Genomic DNA, 15,729 nt, shown 5'->3' on the forward strand with positions numbered 1-15,729 from the left:
GTGCTTCTCACCGCACTTGACACTTTGGAAGCTCATATCTCTGCGAGTTTGCAACCCCAGCCCAAACCCTTCACACATGCTAAATGACTCCTTTGACCCTCTCCAAAACGCTGCTAGGGTCACATAAACTCCCAAATTTCAGAGGCGCCACCAGCCAAATTCACCCCGCACTTGCGCTTTGCGCCTCCTCACGCAAAAACAGCTATCGCAAATCCAAAACTTTTCTGCCACAAGACACTCCTCAATGTGCTCTACAAACTGGCTATCAAACATCTCCGACCCTAATTCCAGACACCCTTGTAACCCTAACCCTAACCCTCAGTATCAGGGCATCTTTCTGCTTCTTCTGAGCCCATGTTGTTTTTCAATCCCTTTGGGAACCGGTATGTAACCCTAACCCTAACCCTAACGGCGCGCGCAACAGGTGTCGAGCTTGCGCGGCGCGAGCTGGCGCGATGGCGACTGATTCGAGCTGAGCAGCTTGCCGTCGAGAACGCCCAGTTGAAGACGCAGGTGGCGGCGCTCACAACAAAGACCTTGGAGATGTCTACAAGCGATGTGCCCCTGGCCCAGGAGATGGCAGAGCAGAATGAGCAGCTACACGCCGAGCGCGCTGCATACACGGCGAGCAATAGAGAAAGCGTGCTCATGTCAAAGGCGCAGGAGATGGACTCTCACAATCAACAGCTCGCCATGCTGCTCTTCAAACCACGCAGTGCTGTGGAGCGTGCTGGATTGAGACGTCGCTTGAAGGAGAAGCGCAATGAATGGAAAGAGGATCCAGACGTTGTGCCAGACGACATTGTCAGAGGCTCACGCATCCTCAAAGACGACTATAAGAAGACAATGTCGGCAATGGTGCCGCTGCCCGAACAAGTGCGTCTGAATCTCATCTTTGTCAACGCGATCGACGCTCCACCGCGCGAAGTTGCCAGTGTCCAGCAAGTGGGGCCTGTCACTGGACGTCGCATTACGCTCGCAGACCCCAATGCGGTGCTGCTCAACGCCCATCTCGAGCCGGTGCTTTACGAGTGAGATGCGAGGCGCGTTTGCAGCTCGGTAGATACAAACCTTGTAGCTCTGTAGATACGACACTCACGCACGGCACTCGATTTCAAATGACGATGACGAATACGGCATCTTGAGAAAATTTGTGACAACATTGTCAGTGTGAAAAGTCAAGTGACAATGTTGCGAGTGTGAGAAAGCAAGTGGCGATGTTGCGCTCGCGCGGCACGGTGCGAACTTGGTGAATTGCGATCCAGATGCACGCAGTGGCGGTTGACAATGACAGTGACGGTGACGGTGACAGTGATGGCAACGCTCACTGGGCGCAGGGATCTTGCACCCGATGGTGGTCGTGATGCGCGCGCCAGGAAGGTCACTGCAAAATTCGCGTCGGCTCACGCTACGGGAAGGCCGGCCCTGCCAAGCTCCCGTAAACTGGGTTTACGGGCCACCCCTGCCAACTCCCGTTTAGTCCGCACGGGCAAACCCTGCATATTTGCTCACACAGTCTACAGGCACCAGAGCAGTCACACGTGTCAGCGGAGAGCAACCCTGGAGCGCTCGCTGCTGCCTTGGTGACCAGCGTGCCAAGCCTACGCTCGCAGGCGCGCACATGTCTGCTCTTCATCATCCGAAACAATGACGATCGTCATGGAATGTTCACGGGCGCAGGTGGCGGTTCATCTTTTAATACGCGCACAACGTCAACAAACTCGCTCCACACGGGTTAGTCGTCCAGGGAGAACGGTGAGCAGGCGGCGGCGCTCGCGGGCGAGTAGGAATGCCAACGGACTAGCGTTACGTACGCCAAGCGCACATCAGACGGCCAACGCAACACGTACATCCGCCGCGTGTCTCGACAGAGTGTCGAGCGCATCGTCGCAGTTTGCAGCAGAGAGGTAGCCAGGTTGCACAAGGGAGGACCCCATCGCTACTGCATATGGGACATACACTCTGTGCATGACTCCGATCTCGTGACAACGCGTCTAATCTCATACGACAACTGCAGCCGCTTTCGAGAAGGGTACCAAAGCCTGTCACGAGACGAAGTCGTGACCTTGGCCCTGTACTCCAACACTTTGTACGGGACTCGACCCATCGGTACCGTTTGCAAGGACGCCTCAAGGGGTGAGCGCCTGAGCAGGCCATTGGACGCCTGGACGCTTTTGTGCATCTATCTGTGCAAACCCCACAACCCGCCAGTCTCTTTCTCGGCTTGCCAGCTGTACACGATCAATTGCGGCTTATCTCATTGTTGCCGTTCCTGGTCCCACATCGAAATGAGCGCGCGCTGCCTCTTACCGATCCGCAAATTAAAGCTCTCTCGTGCACAACGAAGCGCGACCCCTCAATTTGAACGCCTGCACGAGCTACTTTTGCTCCATTCAAGCATTTATTCAAGGTCAATGCGGACTCGACGAGCGGCTGCAAGCTTGCAACGACGAACTTGAAGACCCTCGGCAGTTGCGTTATCCTCGCGATTTGCGGAACTACACACGCAGAAGCGCCTCGAGCCTGCACAGATTTGACACGCAGAAGCGCTCTATATGTGCTCGCCTTACGTCTTCTCGTACGCGCCTTTTCTACGCAGCAAATGCGAGCCTCTCCGATAATTTCTCCAAGTGTCTGTGAGAATCACTCCTTCCGCCTTGGCGCGCGCATCGATGGCAGCTTGTATGCGCTTTGCGTGCTCGGTCTCGCCAGCTGACCGAGCGTGGTCGCGGAAACGGAAAAGTTGTGCTACACCGTAGTCCGAAAGTGATGTGCTTGCCCACTCCGATGGCGCATGCGGTAGCGCAGACACCTCTGCTCTTCGTGCTCTCTTCTTTGGAGACTGACCCAGTTTAGCTGCGATCTCGCGCTCGCGTTGTCGCTTTCTGAACATCATGACGTAAAAGTGACGGCTGGAATTTGGGACTCGCACCCCGTTCTGTGCTGCAAGGCTTGCAATGCGCGACTCTACATCTGCCGTGCCCTCCTTCTTGGCAAGCGCTTCCTCCTTCTCCTTGAACAGTTGCGCCATGCCGTACTGCATGTGCGTGCTCGAATCTCCCACGATTCTGGGACGCGCCAACCATTCGTCGTACGTCTCTGGGGCATTGCTCAAGCCTGCAGCAACCGCTTTAGCGTCGATGGCCGCCTGTACCGCTTTGGTCTCTTGACTCCTGCCGCTGCCTTGCTTGTATCCGCGGAGCGCGTCTAGGCGCCTCTCGCGATCTCGCTGCGCGTACAAACGCCGCATGCCTGGCGTTTGGCGAGGTGTGCGGTGCGACATCGAGGTGTCGTCGATCTTCTGAGCTCCCGCCGATGCGCTGTCTTTGCTGACTACGCTTCCGCTGTGCTCCTGCGCTGGATCGAGCGAGTTCTTCATTGATCTTGGAATGGCGACGTAATACTCGTAATGATTCTTGGGCACCGGCATCTTCTTCTCTCGAGCCAAGGCGGCGATGCAAAGCTCGATGGCCGACGTGTCTTGACCAGCTTTCACGAGCCTCTTCTTTTCCGAAAGAAAGCTGCACATGTTCTGGCCTGGTCGTGCTGAGCGATAGATCGAGGGCGATTCTGCAACACGCTTACACGCTTGTCGTGATGCAGCCCTACTCCGCGCCGCTGCGTCTGCACTCGACCCATTCGGCAACTTCAAATCGCTATGAGGCGTAATGGCAAGTGTCTGGCGACTGGGCGAGCGGAGCAGAGAATCGACAAACTCGTTTGCCTGTCCAACGGACATGTCAGGTGATTTTGGCGACGGTGACCAGTGATGCAGAGTGTCGAGGTCTGCACTGTGCGACCAGACTTGCGATAGAGGGGAGCTGATCGATGCAGTCGAAGCGATATGATGCGTGATCAAAGGACCCAGCGCATGATCGTGGAGTGGTGCATAATGCGGTGAGCGTTGCGGACGAGCAGCACTGCGTTGATTTGGCACGAGTGACCCCTCCAAATGCAAGTAGTCCTTTGGCAGCTGCGAATCCGTGACGTGCGAGTGTCGGGAACCTGTCTGATCCGCGCGAGGCTTGCCTCGGCTCCGAGTGTCGCCCGTAGACTCTGCTTCGACGCGCGTCGCATCAAGAGAGCTCCATCGGTCAGACTGACTTGGAGGGGAGCTAGCACCAGCCTTGTGCTCGAAGGCGGTGCGAGTCGACTGCCACGAATGTGTCTGCAGTGTCAAGGCGGACCTTGGCGGCGGCGGCGGCAGCGTTTGGGGCCACAGCAGTGTATGACCTTCGTCAAAGTCTTTGTGTGGCCACGCAAAGCGCGAAGCAGCCGATCGGAGGGTTTGTGAAGTGCCAACAATGCTTTTCGCGTGTGCTTGATGAGTATGATCTCCCGCGGAGAGGCTATAGCCTCCCGCGAGATCGTTGTGTAGTGGAGACGAAGCGGATGCGATCGAATTCGTGGTCCGCTGATGTTGGACTAGGGAGGTCGCCGCAGCCTCCAGATGCCGGCCCACGTCCCTCGTTAGAGACGACTCGTCGGGTGACGCTCGTCCAGCAAGCCATGTGGCCGCCACTGTGGTTGCAAAAGGGAGACCTGCGGTGAGTGGATAGATGAAAGCAGTGATTCGCATGTTTGGGTGCGCTTGGTCGGCTCGCGGTTTGCACGCAGCGCTGCATCGCTGGGTAGAAGATTGGGGGGACGTACCTGACGCAGATCGCTCGCGATATCAACTCAATACTTATAGACCACATGATCGCAAAGCATAGCATCACCAACAGCCCCACCCTTGCAGTCTCCCATGCCGAAAGCAGAGCGCGTGGCGATTGATCGGGTCTACGCCGGCGAGGCTGTAGCTAAGCGCGACCCGGAAGAAGCATGCGATGTTGTAGCTGCACGTCACAAGCGCAACGTCGGCCTAGCAGTGACTCAGCAAGTGGCACGGAGCGCGACGAGAGGTCAAGCAGAGGCAAAGCACTGCTCTGCTAAAAATGGCAGACTCGTGCATCAAGTCGTTAGGCGAGCAGCTGATCAACGTCACCAACAAGCATTCAATGACCGCTTCCCCGACGCAACCGGCGTAACGTCTGCGCTCGAGTGTGGGGTCGCACGGTGGCGTATCATCACCGAAGAAGTTGCGCCCATCGTGCAAGCGGCGCGTGCTGCAAAATGACACCCTCAAAGTCGGGCGGTGGCGAGGCGACAAAGCGCGCAAAAGCTCCACGCCGACCTGCACAGTGATGCTGGCGACATCGACCGTTTTGCCGCCATCGAGCTTCGCTGGCACGGCTTCGCGTGCACACAGCAGGCTCGTACGCTGCGACGAGAAGAGGGCACCACCAACGCAAGGGGGTTCAACCATCAGTGTACAGATGACAATTCCGCCTCAAATAGCCCATCAATTCTGAATTACATCATGCGACGAGATCTCGAGGCCGAGGCTTGGAGCTGCACTTGTGCTGTCGCGTGCATCGACAGGTGCGGCACTGATTGGAATTGTTGCAGTAATCGCCAGACTCGCCCAGATATGCCTTTGGAACGCAGCGCTGCGTGATGCACTGGCCGCGCATGCACGCTGCGTCTCGATTGCACGCAGCACCAAACGGCTTCTTGCCTTTGCAGATGCCAAAGTGACCCGAAGCGGGCTTGGAGCAGTAGCCGGTCTTGCAGTGCTGATCGTCGCTGCAGTAGCATCCAGGATCGCCTTTGCTAGGAGCGGGCGCGCACCTTCCATTCGCATCGCACTTGCCTGAGAAGCACACGGCATCGCGAAGGCACGTGCTGCCCGGCAGACGCTTTGGAAGGCATTTGAAGGAGCGTTTGCTGCAAAAGAGCAAAGAGTGGATGCACTGCGCATCGGCGTTGCAGTATTGGCCGAGGAGAGCAGTGCCATGATTGGCTACGCAATGGCCCTCGTTGCACGCATTGCTCTTGCAGTCGCCTGGCAAAGTGCACGTCCCGCCCAAGGGGGCCTTTGCAGGCGGCTCTGGCGGTGTGACTGGAGGAAAGTAGTACTCTTGCAGAGCGACGAGGTCGATTGCACTGACAACGGGCGACGCAGCCCACGGAGCTTTTCAGCAGTGGGATCACCTGCACTCCAGACGCTTACGCCACTCACATGTTTCCCGGCTGATCCTGCAGCCTAAAGGAGAGCGTTTTGGCACCGACAGAGCCTTGAATGAAGCCGGGCACGCAGTACTGCGTCCATGGTCGGCCGCGCGGGAAGCTGGTGACGGGGCTGCTCAGACTGCTCCCATCGATGCGAGCATCCAGCAGCATGCCAGGGCCAAAAGAGACGCCGTTGCGTCCGCCGGTGCCGCGGGCAAAGAAGCTGAGAATGTACTTTTTGCCGGGCAGCAGGGTGTAAGCGCCTTCGGAAGTGTAGGAGATGATCTCATTCGTACCGAAACGCTCAAAGTACTCTCCATCGTACGCGCTCTCCCCATCGCGAACATCGTCTGCACCAGGACCCACGCGGTTCTCATTGACGCTCAGGAAACTGGGTGTCCACTGCGCTGCTTCTGTAAAGTACTTGTCTTGCGTCGCGCTTCTCGCATCGACCGTCTCGAAGCTCGGGTTGAGCACGAGGTTGGGCGTGGATGGCATGCGCTCCGGGCACGTCCAAGAGGAGAGGGCAACGTCGTCGCCGCTCGGCTGCTCTGTGGCGAGGGCAAAGGCGCTGCGAGTTGCCAAGGCGGCGACAACAGCGAGAGCAGCAAAGAGCGAGGTGTGGGCGCGCATGATGGAGCGGCAAGGTGGATTGAAGGAGCGCGGCTTGCTGGGTGGGTGGTGGTGGAGGAGGAGGAGAAGGAGAGGAGGAGGAGTTGCTTGCGCTGGTGACGCTTTGCCGGGCATTATAAGCCAGTGGTGGCCATTCCATTCAACATTGCAATTGCGGGCATGGCGTGCCATCCTGTTCATTATAGCTGTGCGCGCCGCTCGTCAGCATCGCCTGACTTGCCGTCTGTGACGTCTTCTGTTTGGAGTGCAGTGCCTCGCTCCATCCCGCAGCTTGCTTGTACGTACGCACGCACGCACGCACGCACGCACGGCCCCTCCTTTCGATGTCCGCCTTTTCCCCCCCTCGCACTCGCGCACTCCCGCGTGCACCCACAAACGTCCCGTGGTGCTCGGTGACCGACCTGACCGATGAAGATGGCAGGGCAGGGCAACCGAAGCGCCTTTGCTCGGCATGCAAAATCACAGATGCATGGCTGCTTGTGCGCGCGGCACCCACAGTCAGAGTCGTGAGTGTTGTGAGTGGGAGTGGGAGTGTGCGTGTGCGTGCATCACAACAGCTGCTGGCCGCGACAAAAGTGAATTGTCGATCCCGCAACCCTTAATTGTTGACAGATGCGGTGGCTTGGTGTGGCTTGCATGCAGGTACCGGTGCAGGTACAGCGGCAGAGCTGCGGAGACTTTTGACTTTTGTTCCTCCTCGCATCACCGCATTCATTCACAATCTACTGTACGTGATAGGTGACTGTGAATCACATCTGTGGCGTGCGTGAAATGTCAATTTGTATCTTGAACCGATGAAGCGAATGACGAACCGGCTGAGTGGGTGCGTCTGAGCCCGAGTCCCGTTCCGAGTCAAGAGTGGTGGGGATCGATGGCGGATGGCGGGTGATGGCGGGAGCTATGAAGTGAGTGAAGCCATGCATGCATGCATGCGATGCGCGGGCGCTTTGTTGACATGCGCGCGACTTTTGCTCGATGCGCGCGTCTTGGTCATCTTGCCCGCCGTGTCCGCGCGCTTGCTTGTCTCAGGGGCATGGGCATGGAAGCAGAGCAACATATATGCACCCGCGGGGGGGGGGGGGGGGCGTGGCCTACAGCTAGCATGGTACATTCGTGATTCAGATTCACAATCTTGAATCATTGAATTCACGTTTGCGTGCGTGCGAGATGCACGCGTGCATGTTATATTGATGTGAGCTTGAGCATTTCCCGCGCCCCTGCATGCACGCCGGCAGTCAAAGTCGTGATTCGAGTGTGCGGTACTGTACCACACCGCTCGCAAGGATGTGCATGGCGCAGTGATGAGGGATCCGCGGAATCATGTGAAGGACAAATCCAATCGAATATGAATACGATGATTGAATCAAGCATCTTGGATTTGATTTGAATCACCATCAATCTTGAATGTGAGCCGCGAGTGATGGTTAATCAAGAATCACGTACAATAACCACTCAAACTCATTCTTGAATCACCCTTGACTCGTCAATGTCAAGTGCCCCATGCATATTGAGCTCTTGAGTCAAACGTGCGCTGCGAACAGCGGGGAAGCAAGGAGGGGGAGACACCGAGACTCGCTGGTCAGGTGTCTACGGCGTCGAATACCTTCCTCGAAGCCCATTTGCGATCTCATTCCCGCGGTGAACAGCACAGGCGAGGCTTGAGACATCTTCGGGCCTCTTTCCATGACTGCTGCATCCCTAGCGTTTGGCGAGATCACGTGCAGAAGTGGACAAGCAAGCTTCAGCGCACAAGTGAGAGACGTGGTGCCGCTGACAAAAAGGCCGACTGCCTGCAGACCCAACGCAGCTGTATCGCTGCCCTCTTCTTTGACTGGCAAGCTTTCAAAGGCAGCCAAGCAGGTCTTCGGCCGATGCCGAGGTTGAGCGCAGATTCGACCCTCATTCGGAGGAATCCCCGCTCACCGCACCTCACTGGGGCCAACGTCAGCGGTAGAGCATCGTCACCAGGAAACGCCGGTGCTCGAGCTATGGAGATGCGCTCCGCAGAGGTTCTTCGGTCGCCGCTGCTGCCTTCGCCGCCGCTCGCTTTGCGCGTTTCCTCTTTCTCGAAATCATGTCGTTGAAATGCTGCCTCGATTTTGGATGGCTCACGCCGTGCTGGGCCGCCATCTCGGCAATGCGAGCATCGACGTCGGTGGTCTCCCTGTTGTTCCGCATCGCCTCGTCCCGTTCTCTGAAAAGAGCAGTGGCGCCTGAGCGCAGTTGATTGACCCTGTTGAACGTCCTGATCGGTCGCGCAAGCCATTCTGCGTACGTATCAGGCGCTTTTGCGAGACCGGCCGTGCGAGCACGTGCATCGATGGCCGCCTGAAAAGTGTCGGTGCGCGTGCCGATCGCCTTTGCCCAATCTTTCAGCTTGTAGATCTGTCGAATGTCGTTTGGCAGGTGCGGCACAAACTCTTCCGCTGTTCCCTTCCAGCGTTTTGCGGAAAGTAGGATCTGCATCTGCGCTTTTGACGGCCTCAGGCGTCGGGCATCGGAGTTTGTCCTCTGCGCACCGTCGATGCTCCGACTCGTCCCATCAACGTGATCACTTGTCTTGGACGTGCTCCTCGTGCCCCGTGTCCCCTCTCCCGGTGATGCATCGACGTTTCCTGCTTGCTTTTGGGTGCCTTTCATATTTGGCAGAGTGCTTGAATCGGAAGCGACCGAATGCAGCAAAGGCGACGCCGCTTGCTGCTCATTGCTCCTAGCATCCGGCTGCACTGCTGTCGGAGACCCACCAACGGACGCGCTGGAGCTCGGATGCAGCGGAGTGCGTGGCGGCGTACCATCAGGCGTGCGCAGCAAAGAGTTGATCCAGTCATCATCCACTGCATGCTGTTGGTGCAGATGCGTGCCATGAGCTGGCGACGGCGTTCGCAGGAGATCATGCATCTCATCCAAGTCTATATTGTGCCACCAAGCCTCTTCATCGGTGTCAGGCTGTGGGTGGTGCGGTGCAAGTGAAGTGTCAGAGACGTGAGCCTCGTGACTTGCAGGTGTCGAGGCGCGCAGAGGCGAAAGCGTCAAGTGCTCGGATGAACCGACGGAAGTCGAGACATGGGTGGGTGCGGGACCGTGAACCCACAGACGCGCACTGGCGGCATTCGTGTCTGGTGGCAAGTTATTGGCTTTGATATTTGGTAGCTGCGAGATGTGCGCATGGGTTTGCCGCGCATCTCTCAAGACGTCAGAGGTAGTAGAGCGGAGCGATGATGGAGGTAGCGCAGGGGCACGTGCAGTCAGTTGCCAAGCCGTCGCCCATCTCTCTTGTCCATCCCCAGCGGCTACCAGCACCACTATGAATGCGGAAACTTGCATGACCAGATGAATGGGAAGCTGCTCTAAATGTTGACCCTCTCGCTGCTATCGTCAATGTGAATTTGACTGTTGAGTCGCAGAGCACGTCAGACATTCCTGCTTGCGATGCAGGCGATGCAAATCGTTGTCGGGCGAGCTTCGACGATTTGAGGTTTGAGCATACAGCTAGCACTCTCTCGATGACCATTTTTACCTGTTGGAGAGGCGCGAGTGGAGGCCTTGCTACGCCAAGAGTGGCGCATTCCACAGTAGCACGCCACCGCGACGATAATTTGAGTGGTGAACAAACTCCCTGTAGTTTTGCGCTCCTGCGCCCTCGGCGTGTGGTGGCCCTTGCAGATCCTTGTGCTGAATTCCCTTCTGTATTCAAGCAGGCGTTCCCAGCTCGCGAGGCCTTCAAGACTGAGATGTTGCATTTCCGATTGGCTCTACTCCCATTAAGCGACGCAACTTCGCTTCTGTAGGCCAAGAAATTGCCGCCGGAGATGTCCCATCACGAAAGAGTCTCGATTGCACCAGCCACCAGGAGTCGCACGATATCCAAAGGATCCTATCTTCCGTTCCTACTGGCCAGATCCCTTTAGACTTTGGACCGTTTCGGATTTGATGGCAGAAAGAACGGACTCAGTCGGCGCTTCGATCGGTGGCAATCGCACGCGCCTTGACCTGCAAAATACTGGCAAGCTTCTCGAGGAGTTATTGACGTCGTATTTGCCACTCGGCGTTGGCGCCGCTGCAGCTCGAGACCACCTTATCAGAGCAAAGCGCGACAGAGACGCCTCGTTCTACCGCTGATATGAAGAGCGTATAGCCTGTGCCGTTCCCCCTTTCACTCCACCTTCATCTTTCTGTCACTGAGTCTTTTGCTTGCGGACCAAGCGTGCTCGTAGTACCTGACCAAACGTGCTCATACTAAGCGCTCTTCGGGTTGAAACACAGACCTCATCCCTTGCACAGATGCTCGGGTTGAAACACAGACCTCATCCCTTGCACAGGTGCTCACTTGTCCCAAAGTCCAAAACTACAATGCACCAGCTCGCAATAAAGTTAGCGATTGCCTTGGCTCTGCTGGATATCGCGGGAGCTTTTAAATCCGCAGCAAGCCCTCAATATGGCGCGGTCAGCGCGTTGAAGCGTGGTCTGGGCGACAAAGCGCTTTCCGACGCGTCTCACGCCATTGATGACGTCAAAATGAAGCCAGCAGAGCAGATTCTGCCTCCCAACGTACCTTCGTCCCACCGGCTACGCGTGGACTATTCCAAGCTAGAAGGAGACGATCTGAAGATGTCCCACTCGCAGCTGGTAGCGCTTGAAAGCGGAGTGAGACGCCACGCAATGCACTTACACCCAGATATGAAGACTTTCGTGCTTGAGACGGGTCCACGAAAGGCGGATCGAGACATGAGGTTGGCGCGTCCATTCAGGTCGCGTCACGAGCAGTACATCAGTGGGCAAGCGTACGACGCTGACGGAAATATCATCCCTTTCATGGAGGCGGGGGGAATCGCCACGAGGACCCATCGTATCGGCTTCAGTGGATATCTGGGACGATCCTCCTCGCGCACGCCATATACGCGTCCCCCGTCCTCGCTAGGCCGAGGAGCTTCGTCTTCAATTGTTGGGCACGACAGCCCAGCTCCAGCTCAGGACCCATCTGCTGATACGACCCTAGGAATCGAGAAGCTTCGCCTTCAGCGACGATCGCGCGGAGAAGATCAGGCGCGCCGAGGTCAGCAAGCTCATCGTTCCTAACTTCCACGGACCCCTTCAAAATATTCGCTGCGCAACCGCTGCGCAAGCGTCGAATGCGTCACGTATTCAATAATTATGGCGGGTCGATCATTCCGGCATTGCTCCCTTCGCCTACCGGGTTCGTGGGAAGGGACCAGCGCTTGGTAGGCGCGGAAAATACGTTGCTCTGCTTGGTCGGAGCAAGCGATCACAAAACAATGGCTGACCATAGACCGCACGTCGTTCTGCGTGCACCAGACGATAGTCGTATGTTTGGGCTGAGACTTCCGTCCACGAAATGTAAAGCCCAGTGACGCGGAGCTTCCATACGAGGCGACTAGCGTCCCTTGTCAACCTATGATGCAACTTTGGCACTACTCGACTGAAAGGGCCGTCGTCTGCCTCTGGCGCTTTTCCAACTTGTAACTTGCGAAAGTCGGGCGAACGGAACTAGAGAGTGCTACCTCGCGATGACTCCTTGGGTGATTCGGTACATGTAAGCAATATTGACAGCCTCCTTCGATTTGCAAGCGGGACGCGATCAAAGAGCTGGCGTCACTGCTCCTTCGGAACGTTGACTCGCGTGAGAGTCATCTCTAAAGGGTCGCGGGTGGCTCGGCGCCACGGATGACGGCTTGAGGGTAGCTTGACAATTCTGGAGGCAGTTCTTGCTATGAACCGTCGCCGCTACGCTTTGTCCCTTAGATAGCCCTGCCATGATAAAGCAGGCCTTCTTTTATTTTGAATCACGCAGAAGATGCGCTTAAAATTGTGCTCTCTGTCAGAGCTTGGGACTTGAAATGGCGCGATGTCCGCTAAGCATGCATGTCGACTCGTTCAAGATCTTGCTCCGACACCTTTCTAGCTGGTGACATAAAACCCATGGCAGCGCGAAAACGACTTGTGCGCCAGTCTGAAGCGGGACAAGGTTCAATTGATTGCGCAACGCCGAGCGCTCGTTGACGCTTACGGCAGTGTAAAGATGGTCATCCGACTGAAAACAATAAAATTCTATCTACGATATTTACAACTAGGAAGACAAGCTCGCAGTGCGGAAGCAGGGCTTTCACTCATCAACAGAGACATTGTGCACCCTGAGCTCGAAAATGGTGTTCAGCACACCAAAATCAGAGTACTCGTGAAAATGACGGTCATGTGCCTGACGGCCGATAAATAGCAGCCTTGAGGCTGACAGTCAAAATTACAACATCGGGTAATGTGCGATGGATTTTTGCTGATGACAAAAGTGTTAGCCTTCCACTTTCGAGCAAGGGGGATCTCGTCATTTTTGCGCATGGCACATGCTCCTAGTGGATTATCCCCGCTTTCGGCGTCGCTTGATTGAGTCACGCCTTCGATACTGTTTGCTTTGCGTGTGGTTTTGTCTCCATCTAATGATCGAACGATGACAACACAAATAAGAGGTACATCCGTGGCATGAACACAAAACCTTACTTGGCGCAGAGGCAATCCTCTGACTTCCAGATTAAGTTGGCCACTATTGTGCTAGATAAGGACAGACGCAGAAGTTGTTTAATTGAAACGGGCTTCGACGCGTCAGAAAGAGTGGTCAACTAGAGTATCAAAACAGCGGCATAAATTGTCAAGACAGCTGCAACTTTTGCAAGCTTGAATTTGAAGAATGAAAAAAAGATGCCGAGCGAACACGCCACGCTCTTCAATGCAGCTTTTGACTGCTCGCTGCTGGTTGTAAATTTGGTCGATTCTAAAACAGCAACGAAAAACAAATGAGAGAAGCGCCAGAGCTCGGCGAGAAAGAAAAAGTAGGCACAATGGGCGCAGAGATGTCCGAGAGTGGTTTGCGTGACTTGCATGGCGGGCAGAGATAGAACGCTCCCTAGACGGTCTCTTGCGAGCTTTTCGGCCCTAGAGAGGGGGATGATGATATTTGGGGGGAAGGGGGTTTGGGAAGTGCTTGCTGAGTGCGGTGCCTGCGTCTGCATATCCCACGAACTTTTCCAGAATGGTCAAATGACCGACTTGTTTTGCCTGCCCTCTGGATGCGAGCATGTAGCGCAGCGCTTGGTGCAAAATTTTGGGCAAGAAGCGTGCGCCAAGTCTTACCATGGTGCATTTTGCTCATTGTGGTCTCTTGGGTTCTGCTTGGGTGGGCTCTGAGTGCAGCATCCCCTCAGCAAAGCAAGGCTCTCGGTTACTGGCCAACCATGGACCTCTTCCAACCCGCCGCGCCAGAAGCGCGCACACCTGCACTCAAGCTGTCGGCATGGTTGAACGCATTCACAATCACCTACGTTGAGCACTTCATCGCCACCAAGCGGTATGCGGCTGAGCGCTGCCTCAGACAAGCCTATGAGGACAGGGTGACGCATTTGCAGCAGCGCACTAACCGGCCTGGCCTGGCCCAGCGTTTTGATGCAGCCATGGCTGGCTGTTTTCAAGTGTTTGTGGGGCATGTCACTTGTGGCTCTCTTGCAGGAAGGCACCCCAACAGTGCATACTTTTGGTGGGTCAATCTGGGTCGCGCTGCTCGCATACACCTCTACAAATCCGACATTGATCTGGAGGCAGCACCAGGAGGCTGCTTTTTATTTTGGTCTGGAGAGCCGTGGAGTAAGTGTCAGCACTGGGATGCGGAAGAGGACGACAATGGACCGGTAATGTCTGTTGTAGGCTACATGCGGGTGGGAGGCTTGGGCAAGGCCGGCGGGCTGACGGACATGCACAAGCAGTGCTTTGTCGAGATGGAGAGTTGTGCGAGGAGGATCATGGATGCGGGTAAAAGGGCTTTTGGAAAGGCACCGGCGTTTATGCGGGATGTGAACAAGACGAAAAAGGCTAGGCAGGCGGAGCAGCGGGAGCAGGACGAGGAGGAGGCCAAGGAGGCGGGGGCGGGGGCGGGGGCGGAGGCAGCAGGAGAAGGCTCGATGAGGAAAAGGATGAAAAAGCGGGTAAGCTTCTCGGGTAACTCATTGCGTGCTTGAAGGAATGGCATGAATTTGAGTGGGCGTGTTGCGCTTGTCGTGCAGAGTGAGCAAAAGTGAGCCAGAGTGAGGCGCGCGCGCGCACCCGTGAATTCTTGCACGCACACACGCGCGGGGGCGCATGCACACCTCTTGCACACACACCACCACCACCACCAAAATGCCACCCAAACATTCCTGCCAATTGCATAGAGGGTCTTGTGGAAGAGGAGCCCCTTTCCGTCCCATTCCTGACGTGCCCTTGGCCCAAGCTTCCACGCAAGAGGTCACATCTCCCGCCTCGAGCGCGCCCGCTGGTGCCGGCCCCAGCACCCAGAACATCACCTCCCCAATTGACTTTCCTGCTTGCGGTCGTCCTGCTCTGCGCGGCAGCATTGCCGCATTGTCATCATTGTCGCCCCCGCCGCCACTGCCACCACCACCAGTAGCGTCGTCATCGTCGCTGCCCCTGCCGCCACCGCTCGACACACCCCTCAACACGCGCATGGCCTCCTCTGACGATCATGTCAATGAGGATGGCATGCGCGTGTGCTCATTGTCAGAACATGGCGGACCGCAGGAAGCAACGTCGGAAGGATGGGCACCAAGGGTGAGGGCGCAAGAGCGAGAGAGATGGGAGCGGGGTGTGTCTTCATCTACATGCATCTTGACGTACTCACTGCCTGCTTGGCAGCCTCCGCGGTCGATGGGGAGGAGCGAGGAGCCCACATGCATTACGGGTCTCACAATGCTCGGGCAAAGCTTTGTTACTTTTTAGTGGCTGTTGTAGCTGTCGTGCGCGATGCTGCTCAGACTGCTGCTGTTCTCATTGCTGCTCCCATTGTGGCTCCTGCTGCGCCTTACAGTGCCCTTGTGTTTGCTGCTATTCTTGTCTCTCTCCCTGGGCCCATCACTCCATTCTCCTGCTAGACGTGGAAGCGGTCAATGAGGAAGGCCAGATGACTGTAGACTCCTGCTGTTTACGCTCGGCGTTCCTTGCTTCCTCCTTCCGTGCTGCTCACTCAGCCCTCTTTGCTTCCTATGC

General features: G+C 56.4%; 6 protein-coding genes across 6 annotated transcripts; 3 read left to right on the plus strand and 3 right to left on the minus strand.

Annotated features, from left to right (window-relative positions):
- Positions 1 to 543: 543 nt before the first annotated feature.
- IE81DRAFT_353440 (hypothetical protein) lies at positions 544 to 1,035 on the plus strand (the record flags this gene model as incomplete). Its single annotated transcript, XM_025516647.1, has 1 exon — positions 544 to 1,035. The coding sequence occupies one exon, from the start codon at positions 544 to 546 to the stop codon at positions 1,033 to 1,035; it is 492 nt and encodes a 163-aa protein (XP_025366239.1).
- A 1,531-nt stretch (positions 1,036 to 2,566) lies between these two features.
- On the minus strand, positions 2,567 to 4,579 carry IE81DRAFT_350485 (hypothetical protein; the record flags this gene model as incomplete). Its single annotated transcript, XM_025516544.1, has 1 exon — positions 2,567 to 4,579. The coding sequence occupies one exon, from the start codon at positions 4,577 to 4,579 to the stop codon at positions 2,567 to 2,569; it is 2,013 nt and encodes a 670-aa protein (XP_025366240.1).
- A 781-nt stretch (positions 4,580 to 5,360) lies between these two features.
- Positions 5,361 to 6,687, minus strand: IE81DRAFT_332591 (hypothetical protein; the record flags this gene model as incomplete). Its single annotated transcript, XM_025515323.1, has 2 exons — positions 5,361 to 5,988; positions 6,065 to 6,687. The coding sequence occupies 2 exons, from the start codon at positions 6,685 to 6,687 to the stop codon at positions 5,361 to 5,363; spliced, it is 1,251 nt and encodes a 416-aa protein (XP_025366241.1).
- Positions 6,688 to 8,673: 1,986 nt separating this feature from the next.
- IE81DRAFT_350487 (hypothetical protein) lies at positions 8,674 to 10,011 on the minus strand (the record flags this gene model as incomplete). Its single annotated transcript, XM_025516545.1, has 1 exon — positions 8,674 to 10,011. One exon carries the CDS (start codon positions 10,009 to 10,011, stop codon positions 8,674 to 8,676), a length of 1,338 nt encoding a protein of 445 aa, XP_025366242.1.
- A 1,026-nt stretch (positions 10,012 to 11,037) lies between these two features.
- On the plus strand, positions 11,038 to 11,763 carry IE81DRAFT_350488 (hypothetical protein; the record flags this gene model as incomplete). Its single annotated transcript, XM_025516546.1, has 1 exon — positions 11,038 to 11,763. One exon carries the CDS (start codon positions 11,038 to 11,040, stop codon positions 11,761 to 11,763), a length of 726 nt encoding a protein of 241 aa, XP_025366243.1.
- Positions 11,764 to 13,928: 2,165 nt separating this feature from the next.
- Positions 13,929 to 15,462, plus strand: IE81DRAFT_350489 (hypothetical protein; the record flags this gene model as incomplete). Its single annotated transcript, XM_025516547.1, has 4 exons — positions 13,929 to 14,672; positions 14,751 to 14,761; positions 14,898 to 15,294; positions 15,379 to 15,462. The coding sequence occupies 4 exons, from the start codon at positions 13,929 to 13,931 to the stop codon at positions 15,460 to 15,462; spliced, it is 1,236 nt and encodes a 411-aa protein (XP_025366244.1).
- Positions 15,463 to 15,729: the final 267 nt, after the last annotated feature.

This window comes from Ceraceosorus guamensis, assembly GCF_003144195.1.
Source record: "Ceraceosorus guamensis strain MCA 4658 unplaced genomic scaffold IE81scaffold_147, whole genome shotgun sequence".
Lineage (NCBI taxonomy): Eukaryota > Fungi > Basidiomycota > Exobasidiomycetes > Ceraceosorales > Ceraceosoraceae > Ceraceosorus > Ceraceosorus guamensis.